We start from the raw sequence: 23,650 nt of genomic DNA on the forward strand, positions 1-23,650 counted from the left end.
TTTACACAGAGACGGGCAACTCCGAGCAGCCCACATCATTCTCGGCTACATTCCTTCTACCAAACGCTTCCAAAGTCCGAAAAACGTAATCTGAGCCAAGGATCTTCGGCTTGCTCGGATTGACGTTGCGGTTCTTGGATTTGTACTACCTACACCTCCTCTCGCAGGAACTCAGGACGCGCAACTTCCCGCCCCTCTTGCCGCCAGACTACTTTTCCCCTGGAGCAATCTGCTAATCTTTTGGTAGACGAAGAAAGAGCCTCAACTCCCGAGCCAAATCATCCCGAGGTAACAGAGAAAGACTTTGAAGTTTTCTACCGCGCAGACGCTCCTTGCAGCTCTAATCCTTCAACCAGCGCAATGGGCTTCCAAGAGAAAGAGCCTGACCTACTGGCCCTGTTACAAGCACATGCAGGCGATTCTTCCCCCGCGGTGCCTGTTCCTCCTCGTCCCATTACCCCAGCTGTGACACGTACACCTTCCTCGGAGGTTGCGGATAAAAAAAGAAAAAGGGGCCAAAGTAGCAAAAATATCATAGAAATCGAAGAAGGGGAGAACCTCGAACCTTCTTCTAAAGATATCAGGGCTGGAAAAGCCCTTTCTAAGAAAACTGCTCACACTGGACCTTCCAAGGACACCAGTAGTGAGTCAATAAGGAAGGCATCCATTTGGCGCCCCAACTTCACCCTTAGTTCGGGCAGTCCCGTTTTGGATGACGCCAACCTTAGGGACCCGAAGAAGGGATCTTCAAGTTTGGTGGCCGAGTGTCTGGAGAAGGCTCTATGTCTTCCAGAAGACATGGCTGAACTGCGGTCTTTCCGCAAAAGGGAAGTCTTCCTGTCCTTGAAACAGGATTTAGCTAAGGTATTTTCTACAGTCTTTAACATTCCATCTTTACTTCGATGAAAACTTAATATATCTATCTTTCTTAAGTCTAACTTTCTTAACTCACATACTTTGTAGGCGGTCCAGGCTTCCTTCATGGCTGAGGAATGGGTGGACCATTCATTGGACTTGGCCGGAAAGGCCGAGCATAATCTTTGAGGTGGCCGTGAAGGCCCAAAATGAAGCGGAGCAAAACCCGAAAGCAGACCCTCACTCTTATCAGAGGTGGAAAAGGCTTAGAAAAATGCTGAATCTGCTTTGCAGAGTTATGAATCGCAGGCGAATCTTGCTCTCGAGGCTCAGAAACAAGCGCAAAACAGGCTTGCTCTTACTATTGTTGAGCTTAAACAAGCAAAGAAGGAGCTAGCCTCCAAGGAACAGGAGAAGGCTGATGCTGAGCAAGCAGCATATGACGCCGGGATGAAGAAGGCAGCTGACAGCTTGACCGCCCAACTTAAAGGGGTTGCCAGAGCATTTTGCTTGGAAGTGTGGGGTCGGGCTTTGGATGCTACTGAGGTAGCCACTGACTCTGAGCTCCGAGCTCTTGACAGTGTTTACTACCCCCTTGCCTTGCACTTAGCTCCTGCTCCCCCTAAGCCTACAAGTGACTCAGCTACACCCCTTCCAGCTCCTGATTCATCTGGTGCACCAACAACTGTAAACCCCCCTCCTTCAGCCAAGCCCGTGGATGAAGTAATTGAAGCCGACCCCAATGAAGGAGAGCAGGCGAAGAAGAAAAAGAAAGAGAAAGAACCAGAGAAGAAGAAAGACAAGCAACCCATTGCTTAGTCTCGTTACTTTTTGTTCTTTGTTGATCTGCCGTTACCTTTTGTTTTTTTTTTTTGTTGTATATATATTTATTTATTTATTTTTTTAAATGAATGGGTGTAAGGGAAAGCATGGCTGCAATATTTTTTGTTATGAATTTATTATAAGAAGCAACTATCTGTTCTTTTATTATGCGTTTGTCAATTCCTTACCTTGCCATTCAAATGTTAAATTTTCATGCATCCATGCATTGGATCATACCAACCAAAATCGCAATATAAGCCAACAGTTGTTTGTTTTTACACTTATAATTTGAGAAACCAAGTAGGAAGCAAACTTAACTAAACAAACCTAATTATTGTTTAGATTAACGCCTGATCTTCATGCAATTTTGAGAAACAAAACAGGAAGTTAGCAAACTTAACCCACCTAAAGATTGCTGAAATTAACGCTTAACTTCATTAAACAAGAAGCAAAGTTAACTTAACACACATAAAGATTGCTTAAATTAACACTTAACTGTTTGAGATTTAGACTATATGAAGCCGGCACTTATCCTTTCTTTTGGGATGTTGTTAACCTTTAGGCTTATGACTCTTGGAGTCATACGTGTCTCGTTTATAAGTTGTTAATTTCCCTTAGACTTGTGGCCCGAGGAGTCGAACAGGGACTAAGGTAAGTTTAACACTTGTATTTATATACGTTGTTAATTTCTCTTAGACTTGTGGCCCGAGGAGCCGAACAAAGACTAAGGTCAGTTTAACACTTGTATTTGTATAAGTTGTTAATTTCTCTTAGACTTGTGGACCGAGGAGCCGAACAAAGACTAAGGTCAGTTTAACACTTGTATTTGTATAAGTTGTTAATTTCTCTTAGACTTGTGGCCCGAGGAGCCGAACAAAGACTAAGGTCAGTTTAACACTTGTATTTGTATAAGTTGTTAATTTCTCTTAGACTTGTGGCCAGAGGAGCCGAACAAAGACTAAGGTCAGTTTAACACTTGTATTCGTATAAGTAAAAGGAAATACATATGCTAATGAAGCAGGATGAGCATACCACTGATACAAAAGAAACCTCTTTTCTTAATAATAACGTCGTAAGTTATTTATATTCCAAGGGCGATGAACCACCCTTCCATCCAGATCCTCCAAATGATAAGCCCCTATACCTGCTACTGACGTCACTCTATACGGCCCTTCCCAGTTTGGACCTAACTTACCCCACGCAGGATTTCTCGCTGTTCCTACCACTTTTCTTAACACCAAATCGCCTGGTACCAAGGGTCTTAATTTAACTCCCCTATCATATGTTTGCTTGAGTTTTTGTTGGTAGTTTCCCATCTTCACACTGGCTACTTCTCTTCTTTCTTTGATGGTATTCAAACTATCATGCATCATGTCACGATTACTTTCATCATCATATTGGTCGGATTTTAAGGTGGGAAAACCCGACTCCAATGGGATTACAGCTTCCATTCCATACGTCATTGAAAAGGGTGTCTCGCTAGTCGATCTTCGGGGTGTAGTACGATAGGCCCATAATACATGAGGCAATTCTTCTACCCAGCGCCCTTTAGCATCGTCTAAACGCCTTTTTAACCCAGCCAAAATGACTTTATTTGTAGCTTCGGCTTGACCATTTCCTTGAGGATAGGCCGGTGTGGAATATCCATTCCTTATTCCCATATCTGCGCAATACCAGCAGAAAGCCTTGCTATCAAATTGGAGTCCATTATCAGAAATCAAGGTGTGTGGGACTCCAAAGCGAGTTATAATGTTTTTCCAAATGAACCTCTTTGCATCCACATCTCTGATATTGGCTAACGGTTCGGCTTCCACCCACTTTGTAAAATAATCCGTGCCGACTAGGAGCCATCTCTTATTACCAACTGCCCGAGGAAAAGGTCCAACGATGTCCAGACCCTACTTAGCAAAGGGCCACGGACTGGACAACGGATTTAAGACACCCCTTGGTTGATGAATGTTTGGTGCAAATCTTTGGCACTGATCACACTTTTTAGCATACTCCTGGGAGGCCCTTTGCATGTTAGGCCACCAATACCCTTGAGTCATAGCTCCATGGGCTAATGATCTTCCTCCAGTATGACTCCCACATATTCCTTCATGTAACTCTTCTAACAAGGGCTCTACAGCTTCTGGATGTACGCAGAGCAGATATGGCCCCGAGTAAGATCGTCTGTACAGCTTTTGTTCTTCCGACAGCCAGTACCGAGGAGCACTTCTCCGCACCTTCTCGGCTACCATCTTATCTTCAGGTAATTCTCCGTGCTGTAGGAAGGTAACAATCGGATCCATCTAGTTTGGGCCCACGCGAATGCTATGAACTAGCACCGCCGAGATGCCTGTGAGGCTAGAAGTCAACAAATCCTCTACCATTACCATCCGAGGCAACTTTGAGCCCAGAGACGTGGCTAACATGGCCAACGAGTCGGCATGAGCGTTCTGTCCTCTTGGAATTTGTCGTACTTGAAACCTTTTAAACAAACTTAACACCCCTTTGACTCGTTCAAGATACTTCTTCATTCTCTCATCTCTTGCTTCAAATTCTCCATTAACTTGTCCGACAACAAGCCGGGAATCACAATACAATTCCACTACTTCTCCACCCAGATGCCTAACCATTTGGGCGCCCGCCAAGAGAGCTTCATACTCGGCCTCATTGTTAGTGGCTGGAAACCTAAGCCTCAATGATTTTTCCAGAACTAGCTTCTCGGGAGTAATTAGCATAACTCCAATCCCGGCTCCCTTTCGATTCGATGCCCCATCCGAATAGACTTCCCAAAGAGGGAGGTTCCCCAGCCCAACATTCATTACCGTTATCATTGCATCTTCTTGATTAGTTTCACTTTCTGTGAATTCGGCCACGAAATCGGCAAGAATCTGTCCTTTAATGGCTGTCCGGGGCATATATTTAACATCATAGGCCCCCAGCTTGGTTCCCCATTTGGCTACGTGACCAGTGTAAAACGGATTTCCTCATGATAGCTTATAGAGGTAACTGGGTAAGCACCATTACTTTATGAGCTTGAAAATAATGAGGCAACTTCCTTGTAGCATGTACTATGGCTAGAAGAGCTTTTTCCAAAGGTAGATATCGCTGCTCGGCCTCTTGTAAAGATTTGCTAATATAATATATGGGTTTTTGAACCCCGTCATCATTCCATACTAGGACAAGACTTACAGCATGGTTCGTGACAACTAGATAGGCATACAACACTTCCTCTTTTTCCAGCCTTGATAATATCGGGGGGTTCATCAAGTATTGTTTCAAATCTTCAAAAGCCAAATTACACTCATCTGTCCACTGAAAATCTTTCTATTTGTGCAACAGACGATAAAAAGGTCGACACCTATCCGCAGATCGAGATATAAACCTATTTAAGGCTGCAAACATGCCAGCTAGCTTTTGCACCTCCTTAGGATTCCGAGGAGGGTGCAACCCTAATATGGCTTTAATTTGGTCAGGATTAACTTCAATTCCCCGATGAGTTATCATATATCCGAGGAACTTTCCCGAGCCTACCCCAAAAGAACACTTAGATGCATTCAAACGCAACTTGTACTTCCTTAGTACTGAGAATGTTTCGTGTAAATCCTTCAAATGGTCTCTCGTCTTTCTACTTTTGATCACCATATCATCGATATATTCCTCCATATTACGCCCCAATTGTGAATCAAACATTCTTGTCACCATTCGTTGATAAGTGGAACTTGCGTTCTTAAGACCAAAGGGCATTACCCGATAATGGTAATTGCCGTTAGGAGCCCGGAAAGCAGTCTTCTCCTGATCATTTAATGACATGGGGATTTGATGATAACCTTGAAAAGCATCCAAGAAACTCATCCGGGGATACCCAACAGTTGCATCCACCAATTGATCAATTCTGGGTATGGGAAAGGGGTCCTTTGGACATGCCTTGTTCAGATCCGTGAAGTCAACACAAACTCTCCATTTGCCGTTCTTCTTTTTTACTACAACAGTGTTGGCCAACCACTCGGGATAAAAACTCTCCTTAATTGCCCCTGCTTGCTTTAGCTTACTAACTTCCTCCTTAACTACCTCTGCGTGCTCTTGAGATGCGCACCGAGGAGGTTGCTTCCATGGTATTGCCGTGGGGTTAACATTCAAATGGTGGCAAATGAACTCCGGATCAATTCCCGGAACATCATAGGTTGTCCACGCAAAAGCATCAAGATTATCCTGTAAGAATTGCACCAACTCCTCCTTCTCCAGCAGTGGTAACTTTGATCCCACTTGAAAATATCTCTCATTATCTTCTCCTATAAATATTTTGTCCAACTCCTCGGCAGAACCTCCATCCTTATCATTTCCCACTTCCCGAGCAGATTTCTTTAATTGCTATGATGGTTCCAGGATTTCCCCCGTTGATTGACTTATTCTGATATTTGCAGACATTAAACACTGCCTCGCTACCAACTGGCTGCCATGTAATACTCCCACAGTTCCACGGACAGGATATTTCACCATTACATGTAAAGTGGACGAAACTGGCCCCATTGCATAGAGCCAAGGCCTGGCCAAAATAGCCGTGTACGGTGAATATGCCTTGACGACTATAAAGTTAACTTGAACTTTGGTACCCTCCACCTATACAGGTAACCTAATCATTCCCCGTGGAATTACTTGCTTTCCGTCAAAGCCTACCAACGGGGAGTCATATTTTTCCAAATCCTCTTCTTTCAATTTTAAACCATTAAATAGATCAGGATACATAATTTCTGCACCACTTCCATCATCCACCAGGACCCGCCTCACGTCGTATCCCCCGATGCGGATAGTTACTACCAATGCATCATCGTGGGGTTGATACGTGCCCTCCATATCTTTATCAGAAAACCCCAATACCGGCGTTGCCGAGGACCTCATTCTTTTAACCAGTTGATTTTTTTCCTCCATGGCTCCATTACCAAAACCGTTTTGCACAGACATGATCCACGAAGGATCCCCGACCTCTTCTCCCCACTACGTCAAAATGTCGTTAATGGTGCCTAGAGCTGGATGGAGAGTATTGCCTCAATACCTCCGAGTACCTTGTTATCCCCCTTGCCCGTCCGGTTTGGCCAGGAAGTGATTAATCTTCCCAGCTTTAGCTAATTGATTCAGATGATCACGCAATGTCCGACAATCTTCTGTAGTATGTCCCTTGTCTTAATGATAATGGCAATAAAGATTTTGATTCCTAGCGGATGCATCTCCACTCATTTTGTTGGGTGGTCTAAAATACGGTTCATGTCGAATCTTCTCCAATACTTGATGTATAGGTTCCTTGAATAACGAATTAACCAGAGGAGTTTCAGCGGGCACTGGGCGATTTGAAAAGTCTCGCTTAGGCCGACTACCTTGAAACCCCATTCCTCGAAGATCTTTCTTCTTAGGATATACCCTCACCTTTCCCTTGCTTTGCATCTGATCTTCTTCCACCCGTTTATATTTATCTATTCGATCCATAAGCTGGCGCATATCTACAGCAGCCTTCATTGTTAAGGATTTTCTTAGTCCATGCTCCGTGGGCAGCCCCACCTTAAAGGTTCTCACAGCCACATCTTCCACATCTCCATTAATTTCATTGTACATTTCCCAATATCGATCGGAGTAGGTTTTGAGTGTTTCTCCTTCCCTCATGGCCATAGATAATAGAGCATCCAAAGGTTTTGGGATCCTACTACATGTTATAAAACGTGCCCCAAATGCCCTAGTCAATTCTTCAAAGGACGCTAAGGAACCTTCCACCAAAGTATCAAACCACCGCATGGCTACTGGCCCCTAACTAGAGGGAAATACTCTGCACATCAGCGCCTCATTATTCGAGTAGACGGCCATTTTTTGATTGAAGTGACTGACGTGTTTCACAGGGTCAGTCCTTCCATTATAAATAGTAAATATAGGTTGGGAAAACCTGCGGGGGAGTTTTGCCCTATGTATCCTGGCCACAAATGGGGATTTTGAAATTTGCCTCAGAGCTTTACCTATTGCATCGTTTCCACCATCGTAGTATGCTACACCTTCACCGTGTGTCTCCTTCCGCTTCTTTGTCCTACCACCCGAAGAAGCGCTAACACGGGCCTCATTGTTAAGAGACTCAAGCACTGGAAGCCCCTTTCCTCCAACTTCTGCTTCAAAACTGTCGCTGGAAGAACAAGAAGGGCTCTTCCTTCCCCGTTTCTTACTATCTAAACACCTGCGTAAATAATTTATCTTTGACTGCATTTGTTGCAACCTATCGTCCCGAGACATTTGCCCTTTAGTTGGTGATCGTTGCGCAGCCCCCTGACCGCTACGATATGATTCCACCACCACCCCTGAAGTATGTCCCTTCCCTACTCCATGTTGGAGACTTACAATTAGATCATTTCTTCGCGAACTTACTGATTCTTCCCATTCTGGGCTCGCCTCTACCATATGCCTTTAAACAGAACGTCTCACTTTGTTGTTCCCACAGACGGCGCCAATTGTAAGGACCAAAAATCAGATATCAAATCTTACAACTACAACAACGGTTTCTGACTCAAGATCCAAATACAATGAACTTATAGAGAGGGTCGCAACAACAAAAGTCCCCTTTTTCTGTGTCTTTCCTCTCTTATTTATACCCTTTGCCCTTATCATCCCAGCCCTACACCTCACCATCTACTCTACCCCTTTCTATTGACACCTATCTGTTCCTTTGTAGTCGGTAGTGGAGAGAAGCTTTAGCTCTGTGTTTTGTACTGTTCAGGTCATTTCTACATTAATGCAGCGGACAAAGTTGGTACTTCATATTCAATGCGGCCAGAATGATTGGTACAGAACATTTAATGCGATGTTCATAGTTATCCAGCCACACCCAGATATGTGCAATATGTCTCCTACATCATCAGTCTCTTTTTCTTCCTTTACCCACCCGGCCCACTTCATCCTCGGGCCTCTTTCTTTATCCTTCTCGGCTCATTAAACCTTTCAATATGTCTTCGGGTCTTCAGCTCTTTGGATCCTCGGGTCTTCGGGTCTTCGGGTCTTCGGCACCTCACAGCTCACAAATGAATTACTAGAAAGAATATGTTCTTCGTTCAGAACTTTAACCAAAAATAATTTATTTTTTGTTTTGTGTTTAGTAATTTTTATTTTTTTAATATAGTAAGGCTTATATTCAGTTCACACAATTTATTGTTTTTATCACATGTTGTGTTGGTGTTACATTACGTTTCATTTCTTGATGAATATTGGGGAATTGCTCAAGCATAAAGCATCCACAAAGATCATATAACTTTTTTCAAGCGATTTCAACCTGAGGTTGTTTGGAAGATTTTGAAGACTATCACAGAATGCGAGGTCCCAATTCCATAGCTTACCAAGAAATCCAACGGACTCATGAACCATAACTAATTTTTTACAAGAAAAAATGTCCAATGTTTCTAGGTTTGGGGCACACAATTTAGGTAATTCTGTAATGGTGCCACACTCTCGAAGTTTGATATGTTTAAAAATTTTAAATTGGTTACCCTGTAGATTAAAAAAAAGAGAGCAAAATTTAGTTTTGGCCAACATTCAAAAAAGTTTTAAGAAATTATAATTCATAAATACTAATAATCATAACTGCTTGAATATTGTCTCCATTCTAATGCGATTACTCCCTCTCATATTGAGTGCAACAAGCTTTTGTGGACAATATTTAGATGGCCAGGAAAAAGGAAAATCATGCCATTCAAGTAACCGTAACCCATTAGGGAAATATTTAAACTTCACAAATGTGTACATTTTTAACTAAAGAAAATTTAAGATTTTTCATCCTTTCAAAAGGTTCACCCTGTAATTTCATGGTTACCGGTACAGGTGAGTGCAATATCATTACTTGAATTTTATGAGACCCCTAAATGAACAAAGAATAAAATAAATAAGTTCGATTATATAAATTTTTAAAAAGCATAAAAATTTTGAAATTTTAAACAAAAAAATATTTGGAAAAAGGAAAAGTGAAGTAAAAGAATTTGTACCATATTTATGGTTAGCACTTCATAAGAATCCTCATAACACCATATTCTACTACAATTTTCAAGTTGTTCAAATTCTTGTTGAACAATCTCCTTGCCCATTTGTTGTAACAAGTTATGCATCGACAATATGCCATATTGATTAACAGTTATGAGACACTTATCGATAAGTTTGAAAATACAAGGATATAAATTGCAAGTTTCTAGTATATTTGTAACATGATCCTTCTTAAATCCCTTGAAAAAGCAAGCAACATTGAGAAAAATATCCTTTTCAGTTTTTTCCCATCCATCATAACTTATTTTGAGCTTTTCTTGAATTTTTTTGTGAGGAATGCTTTTGTACATTTCTAATGCATTTTCCCATTCATGTATACTTTTTCCACACAAAATAGAACCTATTATTTTTAGTGCTAATGGAAGACCATTGGCAGAATGTATAATTTGCTTTGCAACTTTTGAATAGTCTTCCCCTGGTTTATTCATTTGGAAGGTGTGCAAGTTGAAGAGTTCATGAGCTTCACATTGATTCAATTCCTTAACCACATAAACTAGATGATCTTTTCCAAGAGTGGTTACCACTATTTTGTCTCTTGTTGTTATAATAATTCTACTTCCTGAACTAAACCAATCACATCTTCCAAGCAAATTGTCTATCTGGTTTGATTCATCCACATCATCAAGAATTAAAAGAAGTCTTGTGTGGCAAAGCTTGTTTATTATCAGTTCAATTCCTTTGGGAACATTGTTGCCCTTTAAATATGTGTCTTGCAATATCTTAGAAAGAAGTGTCTCCTTTAGTTGGATTATGCCATTGTTTGTCCATGACTTTTCTCTAACATTCTGTAGAAAGTAGCTCCAATCAAAATGATCAAAAATTCTATAATAAACAACTTTACCTACTCCTCCAAGACCATGAATCCCTAACATGCGAACACCATTTGACTTTGTATCCAAAAGCAATTCTATCTCCTCCACTTGAGAATCTATTCCAACTGGATATTTAGCGACAAATAGTTGTGTCCAATTCGAATGTGGCACTTGATATCTCTTTTATAATTCTTTTGATATATTGAGTTTCGGATTCAAAGCAACTGCCAAGCACAAAAGCATAAGAAGCATTTGATGTGTTAGACTAGACGAAAATCGATACTATATAATATATATAATACCAGAAAAGTTTGATTTTTGATTAACCTTGTAGAATTTTTTTCACATACGCTTATGAGTTAAGAGGTCACACAATTTAAATGCCATTATGTTAATATATATATATATATATAGTTCATATGAATTTTGGTCATCTCTAATTGTAAGTGGTGGACACTCACTTTCATATGAATCTACCACTTTTCTATATCACCCACAATCAACCACTTTATAGTTGTAGCAAAAATTATGTCCCTAAACTTTTACCTTAATTAATTAAGCACCCAACTTATGAAATGCTTCCTCTCACTTTTCGCTCTTTTCTCTCTTTTAGAGAATTTGTTCTCAACATTTTCCTTTATACTAATGTTTATATGTTTATTGTCTTATTCTCAAATTGTTGCTTGGTAAGAAATTAAGGATGCGATTATGAGATTTTCACTCCTTTCCAGTATGACAGTATCTCAAAAACCATATCAAAAAGTAAACAGAAAAGGGAATCAGCATAGAGAAGGCAATCTAGAGGACATAAAATTGAGGTGAAATCATTTAGACATGAATGCTCATTTACTTTGAAGTTTTAACATGTGCTAATTTTGAGTATACAATGCAAATCCAGTGGTCTATGGAATTACAAGTTATATATATAAACTATATAGAGTAACAAAAGTAATATTAAGAGTAATTTTGTTTCATGTTATCAGTTATGGTAAAGGAAATTACTAATTATTTAACAAAAATATCTTATTCTGAAATTTTTGTTTGGCAGGTGATTATGGATGTGATTGTGACTTTTCTTCTCGCTTAGCTTCTCAAAAAACCGAATCAAAATCTATATAGAGAAAGGAAGCAGCATAGAAGAGGCAATCTAAAGTGGATCCAATGTTTCTCTAATCTCTCTTGTTTTTTTCTTATTTAGTACATGGACATCAGGACATAAAATTGTAAGTTGAAATCATTTACCCTTATAGAAGTATATATCTTTCTGTGTTAATTTAGAAATCAATATCCTTCTACCTACGCATGATGAATTTGAAGTTTTACCATGTACTAACTTTGAATATGCAATGCAAATCCAGCGGTCTTCGGGATTAGAAAAGGAACAAGTGAAGGTTGTGACACTTTCTACTACATGGGTAATTGCAGTTAGCACAAAACTCTAGAGTGTGCAGGTAGGTTATTATCTAGTCGTTAAGAAAATAGGTGTCATGACATTCAAAGAATTGAAAACTATCATTCATTAAAGTGTTTTACTAACGTATTCTCTTAGAGCATTCACACCAAATGTGTGATAAATGCTAAAATCCTATTTTAGCAACAAAATTACCAAAAACCCATCTTTTTCATGGGTGCCAAATCTTAAAAATTTTAGTAACCTGCTACAGTAAGGTTCTATTATTAACACCTTATTGTAGCAAGTTGCTACTATTTTTATTATTATTTTATCTCTCTCTCTCTCTCACTCTCTCTCTCTCTCTCTCTCTCTCTCTCTCTCTCTCTCTCTCTCTCTCTCTCTCTCTCTCTTGTGCTCTCCGTCTCCTCTCTCTTTCACTTTCTCTTTGCCTCTCCGTATCCCTTTCTTTCTACCTCTTGAGTTGTGGGTCTCCGTTGTGGTTGGGTGTGGCTGGGCTGCAATGGTTTTTCGTGGATTATGGGTCTTTGCGGTGGTTCGTGGATCGTGGGTTGATTTCGATGTGGATGGGCTATAGTGGGTTTTGTGATTTGATATCGATGGGTTTTAATTTCGGTGGGTTTTGATTGATTTCGATGGGTTTTGATTTCTGTGGTTTTTTATTTTCAGTGGTTGGGTTCATGGGTTGATCAGGGCGGCTTTGGATGCTAGTTGTGTGTGTGGGTTGATCAGGGTGGTTGAGAGATTGGTGTGGGTTGATTGATTCGGTGGTGGGGTTCTAATTTGCAGGTTGTGGGTGGTGGTGATGGTGGTTTTGGGTGATTATTATATTTTTTTTTTTGGATGTGGTGGGTTGCAATTTGTTGTGATTGTGGTGGTAGGGGGTGTGACAGTGGCTAAGGCGCGATTGCTGTGGCTAAGGGGGTGCTGGTTGTGGCCAGATGAGGCTATTTTTTTTCTTTTGAAAACTAGATGTGGGTATTGTATATTGTTGTGGGATATATTATTTTATTGTATTATTTATATTATTTTAATGTGTTTTATGTTAAAATAGAACCTTTAATGTTAAGTGTATTGTAAAGTAATTTGTTAAAATAGAAAAAAATAGATTTTTGAGATGCTAAATGCTACATTTTTTGAGATCCTTGATGTGAATGCTTTTAGGGCATATGTTAGTAAATCATTTTAGGAAATTTTTTTATCGAAAATTGAAAAAACTATCAAACTTTTGTGACAACTTTTTCAATTCCCCATAAATTTTTTTTTTCTAACATGGATTATTAATGTATGTTCTAAGGAAGGGGTAACGCTACACTATATTTAGGGGTTCAAATAATCCGCCGACTTCAAAAAAAAAATCATATATATAAAATATTTTTTTTTTGTTAGTTTAATACTTTAATTTTTTTCTAAAAGATATTTTTGCACACTAACTTAAATTTTGCACACCCTTATTACAAGTATTTCCAACTCTAAGTGGGCGTTTGGTTCGTTGTGATGTGCCTTTGATGTTATGCACATTACGATGACGAGACATTAAAGTTTTTAGTTTATTTTATTTTTTCTAATATTACTATAATTTTTTTTTTGAGGGTCTAATATTACCATAATTTAAAATTACAAAATATATCACGTTATCTTAATCTCATCACATTCTTTTTTTTTTTTTAATAGGAATCTCATCACATTCTTAAACAATGTAGTATTATATTCTTATATTGAGATTAAATTATTGTAAAATTACAATAACGTAATATTATAGCATAATATAATATCACGGCGAACCAAATGCCCCCAAAGGACTAAGAGTAAAGTGTAAGTATTTATGAATAGTAAGTGACACTCTTTTTTATAAATTTATATTATGTTTGTGTATCTAATATTGATTGGAGATTAGCACCTACGTAATATTGTAAACCCTTAAGTCATTTTGTTGATTAAAGTAGACTATTGAGTGATTCTAATAGTACTAAACAAATGAAAATGAGAAGCCACTATGACTATGAGCCCTCTTGCATATTGCATGACCAAATATCATAACAAAACCTATAACTAGTAGAATTAAGGAATGATACGTTGTCTTATAAAAAATAGTTGACGGAATTAAACAAAGAGGTTTCTGTATATTTACTTGTATTTAAGGAGCTCTGACTTCCTTTGTTTGAAACTCAGAACTGCCCCTACGATAGTCCAACTCTCTGGTTCTCTTAAACCCTATTAATCCATTCAGTTTGAAATTCTCTCTGAATGGCTCAAAAAAGCAAGATTTTGATAATTGGAGGGACTGGATACATTGGAAAATACATTGTCAAGGAAAGTGCGAAAGCTGGGCACCCCACTTTTGCATTGGTCAGAGAAAACACAGCTTCTAATCCTGAAAAGTCTAAACTCATTGAGAGCTTCAAGAGCTCTGGAGTGACACTTCTCCATGTATGTACACACTCTAGTTCTCCACATCATGGCTGTGTTTTTAATATTTTGGATTAGTATATTGATCTTGAAAGTCATGTGATTGTTTCACAGGGAGACATATATCATCATGAAAGCTTGGTGAAGGCAATCAAGCAAGTTGATGGGGTGATCTCTGCACTTGGATCGCCAGAACAAATAGCTGATCAAGTGAAGATTGTCGCTGCCATTAAAGAAGCTGGAAATATCAAGGCAAGGCACATATCTTTACTAAATCTTTTTAATATTTTTAAAACTTTTTTTTCCCTCTTTTGTAGAGTTGCTTATTTAGTATTCAACAACCTTTGGCTGGTATCGTCCTTTAAATTTAATCTCTTTACTTTCAAAATTGTTTCAAAAAGATACTTATCACCATAAAATAAATGAAAATCGTAGATGTGAGAAATGGAATTCTTGTCATGTCATAGGCCCCACATCCTCAAGTGACCTCAGTTTCATTAATTCATTTATTATTTCAGCAATTTACTTCTATCAAATGATGGTAATGACTTTTTTGAAACATGCTGAAGCAAAAAAAGCAAAAAAGCAAAAGTTGATGACCAAATATGCAAGTTAACTTCTTCTATTAGCTGTTTGGCTTGTAATTGTTGAACTACATGAAAAACCAAGAAACTTACATTATATACAATGAAATATTGGTGGGTTTCAGAGGTTCTTCCTGTCCAAGTTTGGAGTTGATGTTGATCGTGCCAAGGCAGTTGATCCAATTGAACATCATCTCAGGGTCAAGCTAGCATCCGAAGATCCATTGAGGCTGAAGGAGTTCCTTATACCTACCTTGTGTCCAATGGCTTTGCTGGGTACTTTTTGCCCAACTACGGAATTGCACTTACTGGTGGCACTGGCAGTTTCAACTTCGGAATTGCACTTACAGGTGGCACTGGCAGTTTCACAGCTCCTCCTAGGGACAAAGTAGAAATAATTGGAGATGGAAACACCAAAGGTATTAATATAAATTCAATCATCTTTCTCTTTAAACTTTTCAAGACTTTCTCATTTGCTTATATACGTGCGTGCGGGAGTGTGTGCACCTTTTACTAGATATAAGTAAACTTTTCAAGACTTTCTCATTTGCTTATGTATGTGCGTGCATGTGTGCACCTTTTACTAGATATAAGTCAACTACATCAACTACTTTGGTTCAAGATGACCAAGTAATTGTTATTTTCTATGTTAACAGTAATTTTTTCCAAAGAAGAGGATATTGTGACTTATAAAAGCAGTGGACGATCCAAGAACCTTGAACAAGGTCCTTCATACTAGACCCCCTGCAAAGATTTTTTTTCCTTCAATGAGATTGTTTCCCTATGGGAGAAGAAGATTGGCAAGACCCTCGAAAAAACTTTTGGAGGATCAACCTCTAAAGAAAACCCAATGTTAGTAAGCACAATTTCACCTGTTGATTTATAGTGTTTGTGTCATACCCCAAACCCAAAAGGGTCCAAAGCGTGAGAGAAGAACCATTAAGAGCGAGAACGTAGGAGATTTTTTTTTCTTTTTCTTTTTCTTCTACTTGACACATGATAAGAATAAATAACCATACTAAAATCTCCATATTACAAGTTAGAACTTTATAACACATTTACAAACAATAACTTAAATCATGTGCCTCCAAATAATACATGAATATATTTCAAAGCTCCAAATGGATAACACAAAATCACAATCCCTTCTAGAATACACAACCTCAACATTGAAGCTAGGCCTAACACGCCTAAGGCTAACAAACCCCAAGTACCCAACCTCCAATAGAAATAATTATGACCTTGTTAAACTTTGCAAGATTGAGTCATCAACCATTTATAGCCTAAGTCTCCCAATTTAATATAGCACTCTAATCACCACCAACAAATTAAGCTCCATGCCCAACGTGTAGCTAATTTTTTTGTAAAATTGTTGGAGATTGGGATGAGCTAAAGCCCAGTAAGTAGCATAATTAATAGGGGTGAGGAAAATACAAGTCTTGCGATAAAAGGGCATTTTACAAAACATGTTATACTTTGGGAATTTCAATGAAAATACAATAAATTCATTTTCATTAGTAAAATAACAAGAATGATTAAAACTATGCAGCACAAAACTTTCTTAAAATATCTCAACATGAAACTACATACTATACACTGTGAGCTATCAAAACACTATCCTAAAACCTGAAAATCCAACCAAAGGCCACGTGACAACATTGTCACAAAGATGGAACTCATTGCCAACACACAGTCGAAACTAATCTGTCGTTACAAAGACGGAACTCAATGCCGTCACAAAGATAGAACTGATTTGCCGTGATTTGCCGTCACAAAGACAGAACTCATATGCCATCACAAGGACAGGTGCTAAGATACCAATGTCACACATAGTATCTAGCTAGGTAATCACCGGGTAATCACAAGTCACAGCATAAAACATAAAGAGTTCACAGATTACATGAATTCAAAACACAGATCATTTCCAAGTAGTTTCACAAAGCCTTTTAATATCCAAAGCTATTTACAAGCTTCTCAAAGCCTTCAAACTCATTTCTTGTCAAGAAGATTTTGTATCAACTCTCCCAATTATCAAATCATCTTTAAATTTTGCGAATAATGCAATAAATCCATAAAATCCATTCTCAAGAATTTAATCAAAGATGCTTTTCTTTCCCATGCCAAATATTCATGCATTTCCCCATATGCAATATTAAACATGATGCACTTTTCATAAATAGTCATATACATTAAGGTTACAACGCAATAGTTTTTAGAAAGATATCGTTCCACAAATAATTTTTCAAAATGTGTTTAACCCAAAAACAACATTTATGCAACATGGTTATTTTCCAAATATTCCCATTAAAAAGCTATTTACCTCGGAAGGCCAACCGATTTTACCTCAACTGGGCACCACCACCCATGCAAGCAATCCAATTACCAGGTCCATTGCCAAGAATCTCAAAACCTAGAAACACAATGATCAAGCTTATCAATAACAAGGCCTATCACAAAGTACCTTCAAACTTGTCTTTACTTATCAAAAAAAAAAAAAATTGTCTCCATAAATCGAAAATGGTCCCCTAAAATCAAATCAAGGGCCTAAAGCCTAACTTGACTATTCCAAGGCACCTGTTCCCAAGGGACATCGAACAAGCATACAACCAAAGAATTTTAATACACTACTACAAGATTTTAAACCAAACCATTATCAAAATTAACTAAGTAAAACACATGTTGAAGAAAACGCAGGAATGTACAAGCCAACCCACTCAATGAAGGTTTCAAGTAAATTCCACAAAATCCCAACATACTCGTCATACTTTCAGATTCACTACACATCGTCAGCCCTTTTGTAAAAAAATTTTGGTCCATGAAAAGTTATCTGATCAGCTTAAAATTAAATAGGGATAAGCTCTTATATGTGTAGTATGTACCATAAAAATTTTGGCTTAAAATAATTTTTATATAATTTATAAAAAATCACGTAGTGCAGCTTAGTCAAATCTGTCAAGGACAGATTTAGAGTCTCAAAACAAAAATACTATAATTTTAACACTATGCCAAAAGCTTTGAGACTTGGTTAAACCTTAGAGCTACATGTGTTATTACATATAAAAAACTAGGATTACAACCCATACTCTCATATAACAATCATCACAACACAAGTCAATAAATTCAATCGCATAACTCATATAGGCAATTTATCAAACACTTGTCATGCAACAAGCATAATGTACATATCAATTAAACAATTTCATAGTCAATACCATCAACTATCACATATGTCAAAATCTTTCCCAAAATGCAAGGAACTCACTTTCAAAAATAAATCCCAATCCTCAACATAAATCAAAAGCCCATATGATTTCTCAAGAAACCCACCTCGGATGGTTGCCAAACATAACATCCAATTCACCTCATTAAATTAATAGCCTACAATTAAAGTCTTAAATGTCCCAACAACTCAATAAAACAACCCCTAAAACAAAACCCACAACATCAAAGGGCAATACAAACAAAATAGGATATATACCCATAGTAAAAACGTTTTACCAAATCATCTCATTAAAGCAAAAAACCCACCAATGAACTGAAATTTTCGGATTTAAACAAAACACTTGCTACCCAAATCATCATAACCCTCTAGTCTTCCATTACTCACCAAACCCATCAAGGATAAACCATAAACATCATAAAATAACAAAACCCAAAGGATTTCATAGAAGAAATTGAGAGAAAGCTTAGATTTTTACCTTGGGTCTCTTGCACTTCAAAATCTCATGGAGATTTCGACTAGAGAGGGGAAAGAAATGATGAAGAAGATGGGAGCTTTGGGGTTCGGTCATCATTGGGAAAGAAGAAGAGTGAATAAGAGAGAGGAAGGTGAGAGTAGCCGTGAGAATGAAGAGAGGATGGGAGAGATTATGGACCGCATATAACAAATATCTTGTTGACAATTTTACAAAAATACCCTTATTGAAAATATACACATATATTTAAAGAAAAACTTGGAGTGTTACAGTTTGCTTAGAGCATTCACATCAGCTCGTTTAAATTTTGTCTATTTTACACGAAAAAACCTACTTTTTCTATTTTACACCTTCACTTTTACAAAACCCCCACATCAGTTTATCTATTCTACACATTTATTCAATAAAATATTCCGTCATTTTACATTTTTTATTATTTCTTTCCTCCCTCACTGCATCTTCTCCGGCGAGCCACTCCTCACTACGTCTTCTCCGGCGAGCCACTTTCCCTCCCTCACTGCGTATTCTCCAGCGAGCCACTTTCCCTCCCTCATTGCGTCTTCTCGAGCGAGCCAGTCTTCAACAAACCCATTCATCGAACAAAATCGGCGGCAAGATCCTTCAACAAACCCATTCATCGAGCCAAACTCGATCCGTCGAGCCTCACCCATTCAACAAACCCGATCCGTCGAGCCTCACCCACACCCAAGCCCATTCATCGCCCACCGATCAGCCACCCTTCAAGAAACCCACCGATCCGTCGAGCCTCACCCACACCATAAAAAAAAAAAAAAAAAACCAATGAATCGGAGCAAGATCGACGCCTCGCAGCACCGCCACCTCCTCGCAATGGCCGTCCGGCGACTCGGTTTGCTCGACTTTGTTCTTATCAGCGGCGATGGCGATTGGCGGCTAGAGGAAAAAAATAGATGAGATGAGAGAAAGAGAGAGGTGCTGTGTCTGAGAGAGGGAGAGAGAGACAGAGGGAGGTGAGAGTCAATTGGGAGGAGAGAGAAAAAACAATTAAAAAATTAAATACACCTGCTACAGTACCTGTGTAAATTTACACGGTACTGTAGCAAAGTGGATGATATAGATGAGTTTATATGAGTTTAGAGGCACTGATGTAGAGGCTTTTTTGCTCAAAATATGTAAAATTAATGATTTTTTTCTCATTTTGCACATTTATACACACTTATCCATCCACTGATGTGGATGCTCTTATAGATCTAATTTGGTTTGGATCATGTATCTCCTCCTCCCTTAGACGTGTGAGTTTTTTTCGATCTAATTTGTTAGGACACACTTTGTTACCTCATTTGGAATTTGGATAATTAATTAATTATTAGGGGAGTTGAATTATATTCTTTCGTTTCTTAGTACTGTTAGTCAAACCAGCTAATTGTAACACCAAAGATCCACATATTAGAGACAATACTAAAAACATTTAATTAGAAGCAGTGATTATGTACACATTAGTTGTATTTGACTATTTTTATGGACGACTGACTTCATTTCATCAATATTTTGTGCATAACTTGTTTGGTTTCTTATTGAAAATTTTGGTTGGCATAAACCTATTTCTATTTCTATTAACTATATAAAAATAGCCAATGGCTCTAGCTATAGTAGTCCTTTGGTTTATTCAACTTCTATCTTTTGTAAAGAAGCCAAAATGGTGAGATTAGGTGAGAAAAAAACTTTTTAATATTCAAAAAATATTATGTCCATAACATTTTTACAATATATTTTAAATAACAAGTTATTATTGACTATTATTGATGGGAAAAAATTGATTTTTAATAGAGGGTTCAAATTAGAATCATTAATAATTTACCTTAAAAAATTTATTGTAAAAATATTGTAAAAAAATTGTAGACATAACACTTGTACTTTATACTATTAACTAAAAGCCTCATAATCTCCCATAAAAAAAAGCCTCATAATAAGGAATTCTTGTTTTTTTTTTCCCCTTCAGGTACTCCAATTTGGTTTAAACTTGTTTTTTATTTTTGTTTTATTTTTTTTAATGAATTTTATATGTTTACTTTTTTTCCCTTCAGGTACTCTAGTTTGTATTGTTTAGAGAATGAACAGTGACTTTTACCTTTTAACTACCCACTTTTTCAAATACACTTTCCAACAGATTCTCTATCACATTCTTTATCTCATTTAAATATTATATCTTCATTCATTCTTGGCGAAACTACACTATTGGTCTTTGAAGTTTACCATGTGTGCGTAATTGGTCCCTCAAGTTTAAAGCAAGCACAATTAGTCCCTTAAGTTTTAAAACTGAGTTGTATTGGTCCTTTTATTAATTATTGTTAACAGTGTTACTTATGTGGCTAACGGAACAAAGACTTGGCATTTTTTTAAATAATGTGGCATGTTTTTAATTAAAAATTTTAAACAAAATAATTTCCACGTTAGATGAAATTGAAAAATCATATTGACTGGATTAAAAACAAATCTGATATTTGTTTAACAAAGGCACGACGAAGAGAGAGAAGGGGAAGCGAGAGATTGACCGCCACAAGAACTCAAATGGAGTTTCCACCACAAGCTCATTTTTTATAATTTAAAAAAAAAAATCAAATCTGGAAAACCACTCCACTAACTAATAGTCCATCTCCCCCACCACAAATTCATTGGGCTTGTGTGTTATCAATTTAGCCAAGACTTACTCTTAAGTGATTTTACCCTCTCTCAGACGTTACTCTTTCTTTCTTTCTCCCTCTTTCTCAGATCAACAGAAAATGTTTGCTTCCCATACGTTTTGATTTTTTTCATTTTTTGTGAAGCAAATGGGTATCGCATCTGCAAACGTTCTTCCTTTCTCTCAGATCGGCAGTGTTATGGATCCGGTGGTTTGCTCTCTTTCTCCCTCTCTATTAGATCGGTGGCTTGGTTTTGTTCTGTGGAGATCGGCGGTGCTATGGTGGTGGGTTTGGTATGGGTATTTTGCGTGGTGGGTCTATGGTGGTCTATGGTGGTCCTGGTTTACTAGGTCTATGATTTTTTTTTTGGCGGTGGGTTTACTAGTGGTGGTGGTGTGTAGTGCAGCGGTGGTGGAGTGAGGTTGCTAGGGTTTCCTTTTTTGCTTTGATTTTTTGTTGTGGGTATTGTGGCTGATTTGTGGGTAGTCGATGGTGGTTGTTTTTGATTTGTGGCTGATTTTTTGTTATGGGATGTGTGGGTTTGATGGTGGTGGTGGTGGGGATGGGTTCGCTGTGGTGGAGGTGGCTATGGTTTTTGGTCGAATTTGGGGTCTATAGGTTGGATTTGGGTGGTTTGGATCAGATTTGGTGGTGTTTGGGTGGCTGAGTGTGGCTGAGTTTTGGTGGAAGGTGTTGATTGTTGATAGGAATTTAAAATATCAGATTTGTTTTTAATCCAGTCAATATGATTTTTCAATTTCATCTAACGTGAAATTTTTTTTTAATTTTTAATTAAAAACATGCCACATCATTTAAAAAAAAATGCCAAGTCATTGTTCCGTTAGCCACGTAACTAACATCGTTAACAGCAGTTAGTAAAATGATCAATACAACTCAGTTTTAAAACTTAAGGGACTAATTGTGCTCGCTTCAAACTTAAGGGATCAATTGCGCACACATGGTAAATTTTAGGGATCAATAGTGTAGTTTCGCCAAACATAAAACCCTACACCTCAAATTGGGCTTGGACTGAGTTGGAAAATTTTGCAGAAAAACAATCTACACGAGCTTCAATCGATTGAGTCTAATTTTCGATCGATCGAGCCAGGCAGATTTATACAGTAAAACCTGCAGTACACTCGATTCCAACTTTACAACTTAAACATACTTTGAGAAAGTCTAAAACAAGACTAAATGTTTTGATCATGATTTGCCAACATTACAAATTGAAGTTCTAATACATTTAAACCTAAAGTCTTAGAACCCAACAATCCTACTTTCCACAAACTCTTTTAATTAAGATTTATTATCCATCAATTCCAACTGTACTAGAGAGGTATCATCAATAAAAATAGAGGTGAAAATAAAATAACAAGGGCAAATGAAACTACGGAAGTAAAGAAGGAAACAAACCTTGTCATAAAATGCAAAAGAAGTCGAACACTCAAATGGAAACAACAAAGGAGAGAATAGTTTCAAGGCTATGCTCAGATGGATGCATATTTCTTTCAAATCCATATATTATGTTCTGCTCTTTTTCGATGGTGAAGTCAGATTGGAGTCAGAATCACTGTCAACAAAGTAAGTCCCATTGAAGATGAACTCATATCAAAATCCTCATAACAAATATAGTAACCCCATCTCCATTATATGCTTGATTAAACTCTTTCCTTCTTCATATAGACAAAAACTTAGTCATATGCTCTGGTGTATCCTGTTAGGAATCAATACTATATCAATTGGGTCTTTTTTTTTTCCTCAAGCACTTAATCAATTTTATGAGATGCAGTAAACTTATATAAATGATATGATTAAACACACATAAAGGATTGCATAAAATTCATGGAAAACAACTTGGGTACACTTCAACAAGCTACAAAAAATTCGGCTGTTACAAAGGCCAAGTAATACAACAAAGCCTAGTTAGTTGAAGGATTTCACGCAGCACTTAGCTTGGTTTGACTCATTCAATTTTTCAATCTCACAATCAAATAATCAATAAAAAAGTAAACATTCCATTTCATAGTAAAAGCTATAAAATAGCATGCCCAAGTGAGAAATAAAAAGGTCTAACTAAAAACAATATATTGAAGAATTCTAAGAAGATCAATTGTTGTTGCACCATATTATAGATCTTAGTAATTACTAATTCATACATGAAATGCTAAATGCATAAACGGATCAACCTAGAATTTAATACCATCCTACTTTCTAGTTTCCACAATCTCTTTTAATTCAGATGTATTTTCCTTCAATTTCAACCGTACTGGAGAGGATATCATCAATAAAAAAATACAGGAGAGAAGATACAATTAAGGGTAAATGCTACACTGCAACTAAAGGAGGAGACAAACCTAAG

The 23,650-nt window shown here is 37.7% G+C and overlaps 2 protein-coding genes and 1 long non-coding RNA gene across 5 annotated transcripts; all 3 read right to left on the reverse strand.

Annotated features, from left to right (window-relative positions):
• Nucleotides 1-3,968: 3,968 nt before the first annotated feature.
• LOC142625449 (uncharacterized) lies at nt 3,969-4,580 on the reverse strand. The gene has a single exon (XM_075799104.1). The coding sequence runs from the start codon at nt 4,578-4,580 to the stop codon at nt 3,969-3,971; it is 612 nt and encodes a 203-aa protein (XP_075655219.1).
• A 2,263-nt stretch (nt 4,581-6,843) lies between these two features.
• LOC142625450 (uncharacterized) lies at nt 6,844-7,446 on the reverse strand. Its single transcript, XM_075799105.1, has one exon. It carries the CDS (start codon nt 7,444-7,446, stop codon nt 6,844-6,846), a length of 603 nt encoding a protein of 200 aa, XP_075655220.1.
• Nucleotides 7,447-10,741: 3,295 nt separating this feature from the next.
• Nucleotides 10,742-18,795, reverse strand: LOC142624569 (uncharacterized). Of its 3 annotated transcripts, none has more exons than XR_012842351.1 (4): nt 18,635-18,795; nt 17,257-17,346; nt 15,030-15,313; nt 10,742-10,756 (listed from the first exon to the last, which is right to left on the reverse strand). It is a non-coding gene; the product is annotated as an uncharacterized LOC142624569 (long non-coding RNA). The 3 variants fall into 3 exon arrangements; XR_012842350.1 differs by lacking the exon at nt 10,742-10,756 and adding an exon at nt 14,368-14,575; XR_012842349.1 differs by lacking the exon at nt 10,742-10,756 and having other exon boundaries at nt 14,949-15,313.
• Nucleotides 18,796-23,650: the final 4,855 nt, after the last annotated feature.

The sequence above is a fragment of the Castanea sativa genome, chromosome 2, assembly GCF_040712315.1.
Source record: "Castanea sativa cultivar Marrone di Chiusa Pesio chromosome 2, ASM4071231v1".
NCBI classification, from domain to species: domain Eukaryota; kingdom Viridiplantae; phylum Streptophyta; class Magnoliopsida; order Fagales; family Fagaceae; genus Castanea; species Castanea sativa.

Bases quoted from the DNA above. Each gene is read 5' to 3' on its own strand.
- LOC142625449 (XM_075799104.1), bottom strand. From the start codon at position 4,580: ATGCCCCGGACAGCCATTAAAGGACAGATTCTTGCCGATTTCGTGGCC.
- LOC142625450 (XM_075799105.1), bottom strand. From the start codon at position 7,446: ATGCGGTGGTTTGATACTTTGGTGGAAGGTTCCTTAGCGTCCTTTGAA.